The 14,434-nt window shown below is 57.6% G+C and overlaps 4 protein-coding genes across 4 annotated transcripts; 2 read left to right on the forward strand and 2 right to left on the reverse strand.

The window, feature by feature from the left end:
* Positions 1 to 981: 981 nt before the first annotated feature.
* PHACADRAFT_174540 (uncharacterized protein) lies at positions 982 to 8,466 on the forward strand. Its single transcript, XM_007396681.1, has 13 exons — positions 982 to 1,343; positions 1,400 to 3,037; positions 3,090 to 4,895; positions 4,946 to 5,510; positions 5,560 to 5,685; positions 5,738 to 6,127; positions 6,184 to 6,258; positions 6,313 to 6,487; positions 6,536 to 6,614; positions 6,662 to 6,800; positions 6,856 to 7,082; positions 7,137 to 7,557; positions 7,616 to 8,466. The coding sequence occupies exons 1-13, from the start codon at positions 1,066 to 1,068 to the stop codon at positions 8,204 to 8,206; spliced, it is 6,510 nt and encodes a 2,169-aa protein (XP_007396743.1). The 5' UTR covers positions 982 to 1,065; the 3' UTR covers positions 8,207 to 8,466.
* A 19-nt stretch (positions 8,467 to 8,485) lies between these two features.
* On the reverse strand, positions 8,486 to 10,652 carry PHACADRAFT_209866 (uncharacterized protein). The gene is made up of 3 exons (XM_007396682.1): positions 10,352 to 10,652; positions 9,116 to 10,293; positions 8,486 to 9,057 (listed from the first exon to the last, which is right to left on the reverse strand). The coding sequence occupies exons 1-3, from the start codon at positions 10,488 to 10,490 to the stop codon at positions 8,575 to 8,577; spliced, it is 1,800 nt and encodes a 599-aa protein (XP_007396744.1). The 5' UTR covers positions 10,491 to 10,652; the 3' UTR covers positions 8,486 to 8,574.
* An 857-nt stretch (positions 10,653 to 11,509) lies between these two features.
* PHACADRAFT_29309 (uncharacterized protein) lies at positions 11,510 to 12,825 on the reverse strand (the record flags this gene model as incomplete). The annotated part of the gene is made up of 4 exons (XM_007396472.1): positions 11,510 to 11,680; positions 11,777 to 11,881; positions 12,010 to 12,334; positions 12,401 to 12,825. The coding sequence occupies 4 exons, from the start codon at positions 12,823 to 12,825 to the stop codon at positions 11,510 to 11,512; spliced, it is 1,026 nt and encodes a 341-aa protein (XP_007396534.1).
* A 530-nt stretch (positions 12,826 to 13,355) lies between these two features.
* Positions 13,356 to 14,375, forward strand: PHACADRAFT_29310 (uncharacterized protein; the record flags this gene model as incomplete). Its single annotated transcript, XM_007396473.1, has 1 exon — positions 13,356 to 14,375. The coding sequence occupies one exon, from the start codon at positions 13,356 to 13,358 to the stop codon at positions 14,373 to 14,375; it is 1,020 nt and encodes a 339-aa protein (XP_007396535.1).
* Between the last annotated feature and the right edge of the window lie 59 nt (positions 14,376 to 14,434).

Consider the following 14,434-nt stretch of genomic DNA (forward strand, 5'->3'; position numbering starts at 1 on the left):
AAAGCGGAGAGGTTCGGGAAATGACAGGAATGGCCGAGACGGGCCTATGTACAAGTGCTCGTCGTACAGTAAATTAATGTACGGTCTCTTTGCAAATGAGGCCAGTGAAGCTACTACGTACGTCTCTACCTGTGGAAGCTCTTCTCTGAAGTTTGGACAGCCGATGCACTTCACTGTACAGTAGTCTCCGTTGACCAAGCAAATAATATTCGCATGCGACACGAGATCCTTATTGTCGTTCAATAGTCCTTTTTCATATACTTAACAATAGATACATGCTGAAGTTATCTCTCATGTGGTAATTACCGATTAGAGGGCATGCCTTCCAATACTCAAATGGCAATGACACTAGTACTGACACATACAGTAAGTATAATGGACTCAGTGATTGTGCTTCGTTAGTTCTCATGCGTATTTAATAGACAGGAAAGCCGTCCAAATTCGACGGAGGAAGCAGCCGAATGATATACGATAGATTTAAGGTATACTCCCGCAAGTGGAGACAGGCGCAGCTGACTCTGGGAAAGGCAACCATAAGCTTCCGATCTTAACAGGGACAAATAAGAGGCGGAACTGATGCGCCTCACTCTCTGCCGCTCGAGTGAAGCCAGTAAGCGACGGGTGATTGCATAGCAAGCCGGACCGCAGTAGAGCCTCAGTGGATCTCAGCCGTGGCTAGTACTGGTGTGGTCCGGCATCATCGGACTCTGAGAGTGAACCTGGACCTTTCTGTGGCCGCCAACGTGTCAGGTAGCTACCTGGGGCGCACACATCTGTCTGAGCTCTTTGAAAGGCTGATGAGCTGCATAGCCATCATCAACTTGCACACGGTGGCCAGTGCAGCCAGTGCAAAGCAGTGTTCCTTTCTATTCTCGACCTTCTTCTGCAAGTGAACAAAATGAGCCGCCTTGCACCTCCCCAACTCTCGAGTCCTCAACGTCCAATCTCGCCCTCACAAAGGCAAGGTTGACGCTCGTTCATCAGAATTGGAAAACGGCGCATCAAAATACTAGCGCCCACTATCACGAAACTTGACCGCAACGACCACTGCGCTCGACGTCGGGCATGGTCTCCACCGCTGCGCAGTCTGCTGACCAGCGTAGGGGAGTCTGGGAGCCTTTGCCGAGGTTCGTATATGGATATGCTGTACACTCGTTATCACCATCTGGCCGACGAGATACCCGCCTTTCGAGCCGGACGCGCACCTCGACCTTCACGGACGCCTCCGGCGACGAAAATCTCGTTCATCGCGACGTAGTGTCACTCGAAGTAGGAGATGAGGTGTACGCTTTTGAGAGATACATTCCGAAGGACAAGGAGGTCGAGGGTATTTGGTATCGAGGGTACGTGTTACGCAGTCCTCGGCTGTTCGCTCACTGCATGACGTCGTGCCTGGCAGATACGTCGTGTGTACGTCTCGCCGGCCACCAGTAATATGGACATCTCCTGCCGACCCGTCCGGGTCTATTGGTCAAGCGCAAGTCAAAGTAGACGAGGCCCAGCAGGTCTTCCTTGGCATCTTCCCTGCTTCCCATATCTTTGTCCGTGATGAGCTTAGCGACGCGGAAGGGCGCCTGGCGGACATTGCGACCATGTTCCACAACGTTGCGAACGGGAAGTCCACTGTCAAGGACCTGTACGCGCAATGGAACCGGGATAAAGCCAGCAGCGACGCGCCTTCTCACGACGACGATGACGCGGATACCCAGAGCGTCGCGCCTGGTCGGAAGTCGTTCAAGCTCAATCCGCCTGCGGACCGGGCCAATTCCACTCGTGCGCGTTTGCCAGTGTATCCTGCAAGTATTCGTTCTGCCTCACCGACTCCCACGGAAGTCCAAGTACAGAAGCCGTTGCCCCCACGTCCGTCCCTTCCCCCCGGCGGCGAGACTGCATCCGGGGTCGAACAACCCATTGTCGACGAGATAGCGTCTGCACTACGAGAGTGGCATCTACTCATGTTTCAATATCTCGCGCGACGCGATTACAAGCTTTTCCAGGTTATTCGCGAACAGATCGAGGCGCTTCATCTCGGACGGCGGCAGCTGCTTTCCAAGACGCTCAGTTCAGAGGAGACGGCCAATCTACGGAGACAGTGCGTTGCAAGGCTGGTCCGTGGGAACATCATACAAGGCCTCGATCTCATCGTTCGCCATCCGACATGGGGTGGTCTAGTTACGGTAGATGTCGAGGGCGAGCTGGACGCGCGAAGCTGGATTAGTGCGGTCAGGATGTACGCGATGCAGGTATCTCTGGCCTACATGGATGTATCCCCATCTAATGCATCTGAAATACCCCGTCTCGGTGCCTCCATTGATTACGTGCCTACGTCAGGCCCGCACCCTAGCCCTGCGCCGTCCGCCTTCCCAGATGTCTCTCGAAGTCGCAGTACGAGGTCCCTCGGGTCGCTTGGCAATACCAAACTTCACCAGCCTTCACGAGCCAAGTTCTATCACGTCTTGCTTGACGTTCGGGCCTTTGTTGCGACACCTTGCGCACCGGGGGAGACCGCTGAGCTCTTCTTCTCTCTATACAACCAGGCTCAGTCTAGCTTTGTCTCGGAGGAGTTCTGCGTTGTGCTAAACCACAATGGAGTCCTTGCACGAGACCCCACACGACGTATACGGACGTTGTTCACGGACATTGTGGCCTCCGACGCGAACGACCCGATCTTTCTCGTCTGCTCCATTGTGCGGAATGGTGCGATGAAGATGGGTAGCACCATGGGAAGCATCACGGAGGGCAAGAGGAGCTCCGAGTTGTCGAGCCACCGTGAATCTGGGTCGACCGTCGCGCATAGCTGGGTCGATGTTGGAGAGACGAACAGCAGGGCAGACGCGCCTTCCCAGTTTCGAAGACCATTCGGATGCGCGGTATTAGAGCTGAGGCAGCTGAAGCAGATGGCCACCGAGGGCGTCGAGATCTCTTCGACTAGAGAACACACCATGCCAATATTTGTTGCCACGAATGAAGCCACGTTTTCGATGCTCCATCAAGATATCCTCAACGGTAATAACAGAGAGTTTGAGAAGTCGTCCAGGTATGCCTCCCATCCTTCAACGAGATAGACTTAAGTTGTGACACATTCACAGAGCGGAATGTCTTGCCGTCTCTATCAAGGTTTTCTATGGCGACACCGATACCATTGTTAGAGAGAATTCCTCTCTCCTTTACGATACCCCACTAACCCTGCGCCTCGGATTTCCCGATGTTGTCTTCCCCGGCGACGTACGGAACGAGTTATACATCAAACTTTGGAGCGCCGACTTCTCGTCGACACAGACGAGCACCGCTCGGCGAAGCTTCACTACTTTCACGCGTGGACACGTAGCCGCGGTGACGGGCAACGTGCAGGTGAGCCTCGAGGTCCGCGGCCGTGACGGGAGCAGGATCGACAACGTTATCACACGCTGCAGCGGCGAGACCGAACTCTCGCACTGGAACTCGATGGTCTTCCAACGCACGAGCCAGCCGACGTTTGGCGAACTCATCAAAGTGAAGCTTCCCGCGTCGGGCGCGCAGCAGTGGCATCTCTTCTTCACATTCAAAAAACGAGACACGAAAGAACGATCCTCCAGCCGGAGCGTAAGCGACGGTGTCGAGCGCCCCTTCGCATTTGCGTTCCTCCCTTTGTTCCCCGACGGCCGCGCGTTCCTGGAAGACGGCGAACATATGCTCGCGCTTTATCAAGCAGACCGCTTGAGTCAGCTTACTCCCAGTCTGTACCTCGACGCTGCGCCGTGGCTTATCGCAAACCAGAGACCTGATCAAGTCTTCGTTCCTGTGGAAATGCAGCGCCTTGCGCCGCTGCTGCGCGACAGCCTCATCATTCGCTCGTCGCTCTGCTCAACGAGGTTCACGCAGAACTCCGTCCTGCTTAGCCTACTGAACTGGCAAGGTATTCCCGACAAGGAGTTGTTGTCCACGATTCTGACCAAGTTCACCTTCGTCGGTGAGGTCGAGATCGTCAAATTCTTGCGCGATATCTTCGATGCTCTATTCGCTATCCTCGTATCGCCTATCAACCAAGACAGCGAGATGGACCATCTTGTGTTTACCGCGATCGTGACCGTTTTGGGCATTGTCCAAGACAGGCGGTTCAGCAACTTCCAGCCTGTCCTTGACGTGTATATCGAACGCCACTTCAATTGCGCGTCAGCGTCTTCGCACATGATTCACTCCATGAACCGCCTTCTGCAAAACCCAACATCAAATGAAACTGGTTCCTGCCTTCGTGCCGCTCTCAAGGTCTGGCATTATATCTTCAAATTCATCGCACGCTCGAGAGAACTGCAAAAACAAGAAGAGATAGGCATGGGCGGAGACGCACCTGCCGAGCCCCTTGAAGCTGGCTTCAAAAAGGACCTCCGCGCGCATCTCGCAGAGGTCACCAGCATGATGTCCACAAGTACGCCGGCTTCGATTATCGGGACGCAGACGATCGCCCTCCAGAATTTTACCTCTATCCTGCCTGAGCTTCACAAGGTGTTCTCCGTCGTCGAACTCGTGCAAATTGTCACGACTTTCGCGAATGCGATCGTTGCGACGAAGGGGAGGATCGTCATCTGGAAACTGATCATGTACCTCCAGATTGTGCGCGGTTTCCTCTTTGATGTGCCCCAGTCCCGTGCCTTGCTGGTTGATGCGGTCGTCATGTGGATCAAGCCTCATTTTGGGCGATTCGATGAGTACCTGTGGACGCAGTCTGATGGCTCTGAGAGTGCGAAGGATGCAGTGCGCATTGCTTGGCTCGAGAGCATACGCCTGTCGGTCACCGTGGTAGCGGTGATGCTTGATAAGCTCCAGCAGAGCTTAGTCAGTCCGACAATCTTGGCGGATCGCAACCTCTTGCGACAGGAGCAATACAACGTCGAGTTTCTGTTGACTCTCTTCCCGAGGCGAGTCGTTCGAGGAGGTGTTCAATTTTAAATGCTGACTTCTTCTGCAGACTACTCGAGTCGTACTTGGAGTTCCAGCATCCGGCCAATGAGCAAGCTATCGAGCGTATGCCTTCACCTTCGACGACGCCCTCTAGTGCGCCCATCACGTTCCCGGAGTCGTACCCATTTGCGCTGTTGTCACAACCGCCAAAGAGTTTGCCTACCTCACCTACGAGTGCTAAGATGTACAACGCGGGCTTGGGCGAGTCCGCTGTTGTGCTTCTCGCGCTTGTCCTGTCGTCTCCAAAGAAGGTTCTCCTCAATTTTCTCGAGGGTATCGTGGAGATCGAGGGCAGAGACAAGCTCTCCGCTCTGCTCACGAAACTGTTCAAGGTTGCCGCCTCCATAATGAACAACGATGCTTTCCCTAGCAACTGGTTGAATATCAACATCCTCGCGCATAAGGTGCTGATCAAGGTTTTCGACCCAGTTGGCACCCTCCTCGAGCGCGAATACATCTCGAACGAGTCCAAGGACGCAGCCTTCGACCCTGCTATGTGGAAGGAATCGTTCTACGTGCTGCTGCGGCTTCTCTCCTCGGAGCAGCTGGTGATTGAAGATTTCAGTCCACAGGCAAGCGACTCAGTCTCATCTGTGAATATCCTTTTTGACCCTCTTCTAGAAACGACGAGCCGTGTGGAGGCTCGCCGGAGATATTCGGGGAGAAGGTGCGGCGATTCTACTGCGGCTCTGGTCGGCGTTGGGGTGGATCGACGAGACCAGCGGTAGTTCATCATTGCAAGCTGGGGTAAGTCATCTGAACACTCGAAGTCCGGAATCGCTGCTGATTGTATTCGCAGAGCTATCAAGTCGCGCTCCATTCGCTCGTCGGACAAGTCGTCAACTTGTGCTTGAGCAATCATGATCAGCTACGAACCAACGCCGTGCACATGCTGTACTGCATGATAATAACCGAGTACCATGTCTCCGGGCACTTCGACGAGATCGAAAATGAGCTCGTCTGCAAGCTGGACACGCTTTTCATGTCCGACAGCAAGCGCGATGATATCTCCAGAGCGTTCTTCGTCGGTCACCTCCGGCACCTGTTCGATGCGTCTGAGATTGATAGCGAACTTCGCACCCGTGTCACCAGCTTCTTAGACTCTGTTGATCTCTTCCTGGAGCTGCTTCTCAGTGTCCGCGCCCTTCCCGAAGGCGAGGAGTTCGCAGACGATCGTGTGATTGCAACGGTATGTTCTCCACGCATGCATGGTGTGTTCCGCCATCTGACTTTCGAGAATCTTAGCTTCGCCTGATGAACTTCATTCGGCGGATTGGCAAAGATGAGATCTACATCAAATATGTGCACCAGCTTGTCAATGTACGAACTTCGTTCTCCACTCGCATGACAGTCTTTATCTCATCGTTCATCTAGATGCACCTTCAGGCTCAGAACTATGTCGAAGCTGCTCTCACGCTTAAGCTCCATGCTGATCTACACGAGTGGGATCTCAACACCTTCGCGCCACCTATGGAAGACCTGGGTCTTCCTCAACAATCGCAATTCCATCGCAAGGAGACTCTGTGCCTTCTCATCCTCGATTATCTCGGTAAGTTGTGGGCTTACAGCTTCGCTGTTTGATCTTATGGGTCCGCAGGTAAGGGTAAAGCGTGGGAAAGTGCACTGGAGATCTGCAAGGAGCTCAGCTTCCAGCATGCCGAAGTTACCTTTAACTAGTAAGTGCCTCCTTTTATCATTATGCAACCCAATTAACGGATCACAGTGCACGCCTAGCGGAAATCTTGCGGCATCAGGCCGCCCTCCTCGAGCATATCGTTACAGATCAACGTTACTATTCGGACTACTTCAGAGTCGCCTTCTACGGCAACTTCCCCGTTGGCATACGCAACAAGCAGTTTGTGGTAAGCTTAGGCCTCGATCGCGTTGTTCGATACAAGCCTTATACATGCTGTGCAGTATCGGGGATACGAATGGGAGAAGTTTGGCGCATTCTGCGAACGCATGCTCAACAAGCATCCCGGGGCACGACTGCTGAAGTCCATAGGAGATCCTCCCGTCGATATCCGATTCGGCTCAGACCAATACATTCAGTGCACGGCTGTTGTGCCTGAACCTAACCGCGAGCTGCCGATATTCACAAACCCAGATGTCCCGCCTCAAATTCGCACCTATTACGAGCATAGGTAAGCAACCCTCGTTACAGCCGACGCAACACGGTGGTCTCACCATTGCCCTAGTGCCATCAACCTGTTTAGTTATACGCGCCAGATCACGAAGCATGGGCCAGATGGCTCCGAGGAAGTCTGGTTGGAGAAAACGTATCTGACGACTGAAGAAGCGTTCCCCACGGTGCTGCGCCGCTCCGAAGTGGTAGATTCCGCCTCGGACGAGATATCCCCCGTTGAGATGGCTCTGCAAGAGGTCCAGCAAAGGACTCGCGAACTCGAGGCGCTGAGCATTCGATACGCTTCACTCGCCAAAACGGGCCAGAGTGTGACTACGAACCCGCTGGCCATGACCCTAAACGCTGTCGTTGATGCGCCGATCGATACTGGCGTGGCGTCGTTCAGGGAATCTTTCCTCACAGGTGACTATGCCTCGCGGTTCCCAGACAGGGTTGAACAGGTGGATAAATTAAGAGCCGCTATCGACGACCAGGTTGGTCCAAACATGCAGCTCCATTGCTGCCGAATACTGATAGGAAATCTTGCAACAGGTTCGGATCATCGACAGCTGCCTGAAGCTGCATGGACAGTTGTGCCCCCCCGAGATGTTGGGGTTCCACGGCACGCTAGAAGCGTTCTTCCGCAAGAACTTCCATGACGAGATCCAGCGGCTTGCCGTCGAGGCACATCCCCCTGACCCGTCCCTGCGGGCCGCACATGCAAACCTCGGGACCCCGACGAGACACCTCTCCGTGATCGAGCGGCGATCACTCGAGCCGCCGCTCGAGCTCGGCCACGCGCTCTCGAGGGCACCATCCGTCTCGCCTGGTCCAATCCAAGGGAACGGGCCGTCGCCCATAGACGGAAACCCACCGGCCAAGCAGACCCCGCTGCAGCGCGGCCTGGCGTACCTCGCGCGCCACGGCTTCAACGGCGTCGCGTCGGGCCCTGGGGACTCTGCGGGCAGCGACTTTGGCGAGGGGTCGCCGCACGACTCCTACATGAACGGTGCAGGGGTACCGATGGCGAGCCTTTCTGGCGCGGCATCAATCGCTGGATCGACGGTCGGGAGCGCGGGCGGCTCTCTGCGCGGTCGTTTCTCCAGGTTCGGGAGTTTGAACTTCGGACGCCGGGACGGTTAATGGGTTGATAAGAGGGTTATTTTTACTGTCCAACATCTGCGCCAACATCTGTGTTTTGTCCATTGTTTTATACCCCCGCGTTCGATCGTTCGCTTGCTTCGACGGACAATGTGTACCTGGAAGACAATTTCCCATTCTAATGTTGTACAGTGCATTTAGTATAGTCCTAATGGTGATGCTTGTAGAGATATATGAAGATGAGGGTACTCCTAGACATGAACTTCGTAGCGTTTAGCGATGGGCAACAAACAGGAATGAGAAGAAGAAGGAAACCGAAAAAAAAGGAAGAAAGAAAAGGGATACAATGCACATTATTAACAGGTGGATCTCTGGACAAGTCTGGACAAGGCGTACGAAAGCGCCCAGGGTCAAAAGTACGGAACAGGTGAGGAGCGCATGCGGGAGGACTCGATGGAATGAAAGTCGGCGGCGTGGAAGAGGTGGCCCGGGGGCATAGTCATGTCTGAGAAGGGGGCCTGGGGCGGCACGAGACGGTACACGGTGCCGTAGCTCGAGCGCGAGCTGTCCGAGTGGCCCGACGACAGGCCGGACAGCGACGCGGTCTCGATCAGGGAGCTGTACGAGCCCGTCGCAGGCGAGTCCACGGGATACGCGGCGAGCGATGCGGGCAGGAGTGAGCGCGAGCCGTACGAGAGCTCGGGGGACCCTGACTCGGCGAAGGCGTCTGCGAGATAGTAGGCGTCCTCGCCAGCCTCAGGGGGTATGTCGGATGAGGACGGAGAAGGGAATCTGGGGAGGCCTCTCGGCGACCCGGGGTGCTGGACGAACTCTGGGCTCGGCGACGCGGACAGGCCTGCGTCTCCCGTGTCGTTGGTGGTGTAGTACAGGGACTGTGGCACGGGAGTCAGCACGCATGACAGCGCCAGGAGGAGGGAGAAAAGTACATACGTATTTTGAAATGATCTTCTCGAGGGCCTGGGGGAGGACGTTCCACTCGAAGACCTTGACGTCCTTCTCGATGTTGCGCGGCTTGGGGGCGGGAAAGTCCATGATCTGCTGGAAGAAGCTCTCCGAGCCCGCGCGGTTTTTCGAGACGGTTTTGGGGCGGAAACCCTCGAGGTTGCGCCGGATCCTGTTCTTCTCCTCGATCTCGAAGCCCTCGCCGACGATGCCCTCGAGGAGGGAGATGATGTCGACCGAGGTGACGTAGCACGAGTCGGTGTCGCGGCGGTAGATGCAGGAGATGACGGAGTCGCCCTCGACGTACTCGTCCTGGCGGATGCCCTCGCAGCTGAGCTTGAGCCGGTGGCCCTCCTGCGCGCGGCGGAAGCGGACGAGGCGGCGGCCGATCCGCAGCTCGTCCTCCGCCCAGCCCGCGCACATCGTCTCGAGCGGCGTGAGGATCTCGAGCACGGCGCGGTGCGACTCGGGCGACTCCTCGCCAGGCCCGAAGCGGCGCGTGCGCATCAGCGTCTGCTTCCTGCTCTGCCGCACCGAGGCGATCGTTTTCGCACGGTGGCGCGAGCTTGACGCGCGCGACGCGGAGGAGCGCTGGCGCGAGGAGGGCAGCAGCGCGTGGACGCCGCCGCCCGGCGACGACGACCGTGGCCGCGCGGCGAGGCCTGTCGTGGGGCAGCTCTGCGCGCGGTGCAGCGCCGCCGGTGCGAGGTGCTGGCGGGAGGACTCCATGCTGTACCGGTCAGGGAGCCCGTTCAGGGACAGTGCTGCGCAGGTGGCGGGGGACGCCGTTAGCCGGTAGCGGGGAAGACAGTCGCGACTCGGCTCACATGGCAGATAGGTGTAGGTGCCGACGGTGACCGCGTCGAGGACGCCGTTCATGCCTGTCAACGCTTGTGCGGTGATGGTGACTGGCGTCGGCTCCGGGCAGTCGTTCTCCATGCGCGGGACGACGGCCTCGAGCTCCCAGACTCCGGCCTTGGACATCTGGCGCACGGTCGTGTTGAGGGCCTTGCGGCCCACGACGATGCGGAGATATGTCGTCTCGCTCGGGCGGAAGGTGAAGTTGACGGGGATAGAGATGGGGACCCCACCGTGGCCTTGCAGCGAGTGGAAGCGGTACACGCGGAAGAGGCCGCGGGGAGACACAATGCAATTGCTGACCGATGCTAATCACATCACGCTAATTAGAGTTGGACGCGCGCAGGACATGGAATAGACACCCACCGCCATCGTTGGCGTGCTCCTCGAGATCGGACAGGTGTGTTGCGGGATCGGGCATGATGTCAATCGGTCTCGCCCCGAGGCCGTCAGGGTGCGGGGACGGGAAGTAGGACGACTGGGCCATCGGGCGGGGAGAGGACATGGAGCTGCAGCAGGGAACGAGTGTGAGGGAAGGCACGGCCACGAACGAGAGTCGGCCAACGAGCGAGGACGTGGTGCAGCGCACAGGGCGACAGGGGCCTTTGTATGGCGGCGAGCGTTGGCTATAATAACCTGAAAGAAAAAGTCGGTTCTGGCACCGCGTGGGGGGAGCCCATACTTTATGTGGACTTGCGAGTTTGAGGTCGGCGCGCTGATCGACCGGACGGGGCCGGCATTGGAGGCATGGGTCGCTTAAAGGAGGTAGGTAGTGGGATCAGTCGTGGTCGTTTCATGTGCGGAGAAGGGAGGCCAGTCCTGCTTCCCCTGGTGACCGACGGTCCAACTCCTGACCGCTCGACGAAAAGGCCGACACGCGTGCCGAGATGGTGGAGGGTGCGCTCCCCTGGCTCTGGCTCGCAGGGCAGTGCCTATTCAATCTCAGAATAGAGTCTCCCGTGAGCTCGGCTTGTCGGGTGGGGAGGCGGAGAATAGAGTGTACGGTACCTCACCCACGGCCATTATCTTGTTTTTCATTTTCCTCCAGTGACGAATCGACGATTCGATTTGTTAATCACCATCGACCCGAGCCGACCTGTTCTGACGCCGCCTGGCTTCGCCTCGCAGACGCCTTCCTCCCCATCTACGATTCCCGATAGACCCTCTTGCCAATCGGGAAGCGATTCGGCCAACGCAGTGCCGGGCGAGGCGAACCAAGTGACCACAACCAAGTCGCCCAAAATGGCACCGGCTGCGCAGTCGCGCCCTGTCCAGTTCTGTTCCCGCCATCGCTGAAACATGGATTACATCCGCCGGAAGCTCGCCGTCGTCGATCATCGCGAGATAGATACAGATCACACAGGGGCCGCATTCAAGCTTCAAGTGGTATGATGAACAAGTTCCTGTATTGTCGGAAACGCCCGCCCTTGCTTCAAACTTCCTATACACATTGCCCGCCCCCTCCCAGCCTGCACAGCCCCCCCACCCTGCGCGCGCAAACATCAGGCGCCCGCGTCATGTATTCTACGACTGCAGACACGACGGATGCTTCGCGTCCCAGTGTCCCTCCTCCCCCTCGCGTTCGCTGGGCACCCAGACGCGGGCCGCGGGCGGAAGGTGCCCTTCCGCAGACGTGACCCGCTGGCAGGCGCTGCACCGTCGCACGAACAGATCCTCATAGGAGGCGAGGAGCACCTGCTCCCACCGATCAGAAGGGTCTCCCGTTAGACGCTCCATTGTAACATGCCATGTCCGCGGACAAGCGGGAGGGGGGGGGGGGGGACGACGCACCATGACCAACTGGAAGGACGCCTGCGGCTTGGACTGCAGCATTTTTGCGAGGTGCTGCGACAGTCGCTGGTACACCACGTAGCTCGATTGCGAGTGCGGCGGCTTCTGCAGGAGGGGAGAGAGAGAGAAAAAAGGGAAGGAAAAAAAAAAGGAGATGCGGCGGCGGCGGCGGCACGCATTTTGTGGTCCCTCAAAATTTTGGTCCTCGTGCAATCTCAATTCGCCAGACGCACCTTTTCGCGAGGTCCGAAGGCGGTCGCACCCTCGACGACAATGGTGGACTCAGGGGGCATGCTGCCCAGCGTCAGATAGACGGTCACGACGTCGCGTATGGTGAAGCGGACCATGAGCTCGCTCGGCAGATTTAATCTGCTCGGCCGTGGCGTTGCGGTCCAGACGTGGAGGCGATGGGCGTTGGTCGTGTTGTACGAGCGAATGTAATGGACGAGATCATCGACCCGTAATGGCGTTGGCGCCGCAGCATCGTCCGGGGGGAATAGGGACGTTTTAGGTTGCAAGGTGCGATAGGGCTGGGGCGAGTCTGGCGACGGCTGTCTGCTACTGAGGTCGGCACGTCAGTTTGTGCCGCGGCAAGAAAACGTCATTGGAGAGGGAGCGACCTACTTGTGTTTCAGATTTCTGCGCGGGTGGTTGAAGTCGAGGTTGCGCTTGTCCTCGGCCTCGCTCTCGCTCGCTTTCCTGAGGACGTCCTGGACGGGATCGGACTGGACTTTTTCCAGAAAGAGTTTGATGCCCTCGAAGCCGTGGCTAATGAGCGCTGCCTGTGACGCCGGGCTTACATTGCTTGCAATCGGGGACGTCGAAGGGGCGACGGCTCCCAGCCGCAGATAGGATGGCGTTTGTCGCAGGCTCTCTACACGGTTGCCAAGTTCTGTGAGGAGGCTGATCTGTCCTTTGAGGGCCTGGAGGTCGCTGCTGGCTGCGGCGGCGGCGGCGGCGGCGTCGGGGACAGCTGGAGACTGCGTCTTTGGCTCGCCGCTGCTGCTGCTGCTGCTGCTGCTGGCGGCGGGGTCAGCTGGAGACTGCATCCTTTGCTCGTTGCAGTCGAAAAAGGCTGTGAGCGCGGCAACCGACCTCGGCGCCAGAAGCGTGATTGCTGCCACTATGCCGCGAATGGCAACTCAGCAAGAACGTGACACCCGGCGGTCCATGCGTCGCCTTCCGCCGCCGCCAAGCCCTACAGCCAATAATACAGCCTGCGAGATACAAGATACGACAAAGAGCCGGCTGCACATCGTCGCAACAGCGTCAGCACCCAGCGCCCGACCTGACGCGTCGGAACTTTGCTGCGCGGAAACCCCAAGCGCGCTCGCCAGCAGAAGAGCAACGGCATCATATTCAGAGTAGGAACTGATGATGAGAGCAGCGTTGATGAACATGAAGCACAGGCGCGGAACTTACCACACAAACTCTTGGAAACTCTTCCATCGTCCCAGCTTTGTTTCGGGGCGGCCGGGAATTGTCTTAGATCGCGACCATCACGAGCTTCCGCTGCGCTGCGCCATCGTGTAGGTACATGGTGACGGAGACGAACCTGAGGCAGACTTTTGCGGGCAACATGGACGCTGCCACATACACGACCAAAACGGCCGTACCCGCCATCGTCTCAGGCGGCGACGTGTGCCATGAGTTCGGCAACGGACCATCATTCAAGCCGTACCCGGAGCCCCATCCAACAAAGCTCGCCTCTTCGTCGTTCGTCCGAGGAGCACATAGAGCGTTGCTACACGCCCAGTTCTCCCGCGTGTCAGCCAGGCATGACAAAGTTTGCGCCACCCTCTGCGCCTGCGGCGTCAGCGGGCTAGTACGCGACAGAGACGCGGGCAGGGATGTCGACGAGCCAATATCCACATGCGCTGCCTGTGCGCGCGGAAGGAAGAAAAAAAAAAAAAAGGCAAATCATGAGGTCAGCAATGCACATAGACCATCGGGGACACCACGGTCAAGAGACGGGGCCGACCTGCTGACCCGCCGTGCGGCCTGCTCGTCCCAGCGCGGGCAGCGTCTCCTGCACTTTGCTGCCGCGGCCGTGGGAGGCGGGGGGGCCTCGCACCGAGCCAGAGAAGCCCACGTCTCCGAACTCGTCGGACTCGCTCGTCTGACCGGCGAGTACGCTCCCGGAGACGATCGACGTGAGGGATGTGGTGCGTGTGAGACTGTGAGTGGTGTGCCGGCGGCTGGCAGCACGCGGGAACTCCCTGTAGTGTCTCGAGTTGCGCGAATTGGTCAGCGTCGGGGACCAGCTCGCCGGGTGCCCCCCTCTGCAGTGTCCAAGAGCGGGAAATACAACACTCGAAGCGTCGCTTTGGCGGCTGCGACCGCCGCCGCCGCCGCCGCGTCTGGCGGGGGCGAGGTGGGCTCTGTGGCTTCCGATGCGGGCAGGAAGTGGGTCAATGGCAGAGCGCGGTGTGCGTCGGCAAAAGGGTCTGATGCGCTCATGGTTGTCGTACAGCGGTGCTTACGAAAAGACGTGCAGTATGAATGCCAGAAGCTCAGCCAGTTTCGCACACAATTCGATTTGTGGAGGCCCGCCTGGTTTGCTTGTTTGACTACACAGGGCAACGGTAAACCTTGTTAGTAAACTTTGTTACCTTCGCTCTAATGCCTTTTCACACCGGGCACCGCCGGCTCTAATGT

Source organism: Phanerochaete carnosa (genome assembly GCF_000300595.1).
Source record: "Phanerochaete carnosa HHB-10118-sp unplaced genomic scaffold PHACAscaffold_6, whole genome shotgun sequence".
Lineage (NCBI taxonomy): Eukaryota > Fungi > Basidiomycota > Agaricomycetes > Polyporales > Phanerochaetaceae > Phanerochaete > Phanerochaete carnosa.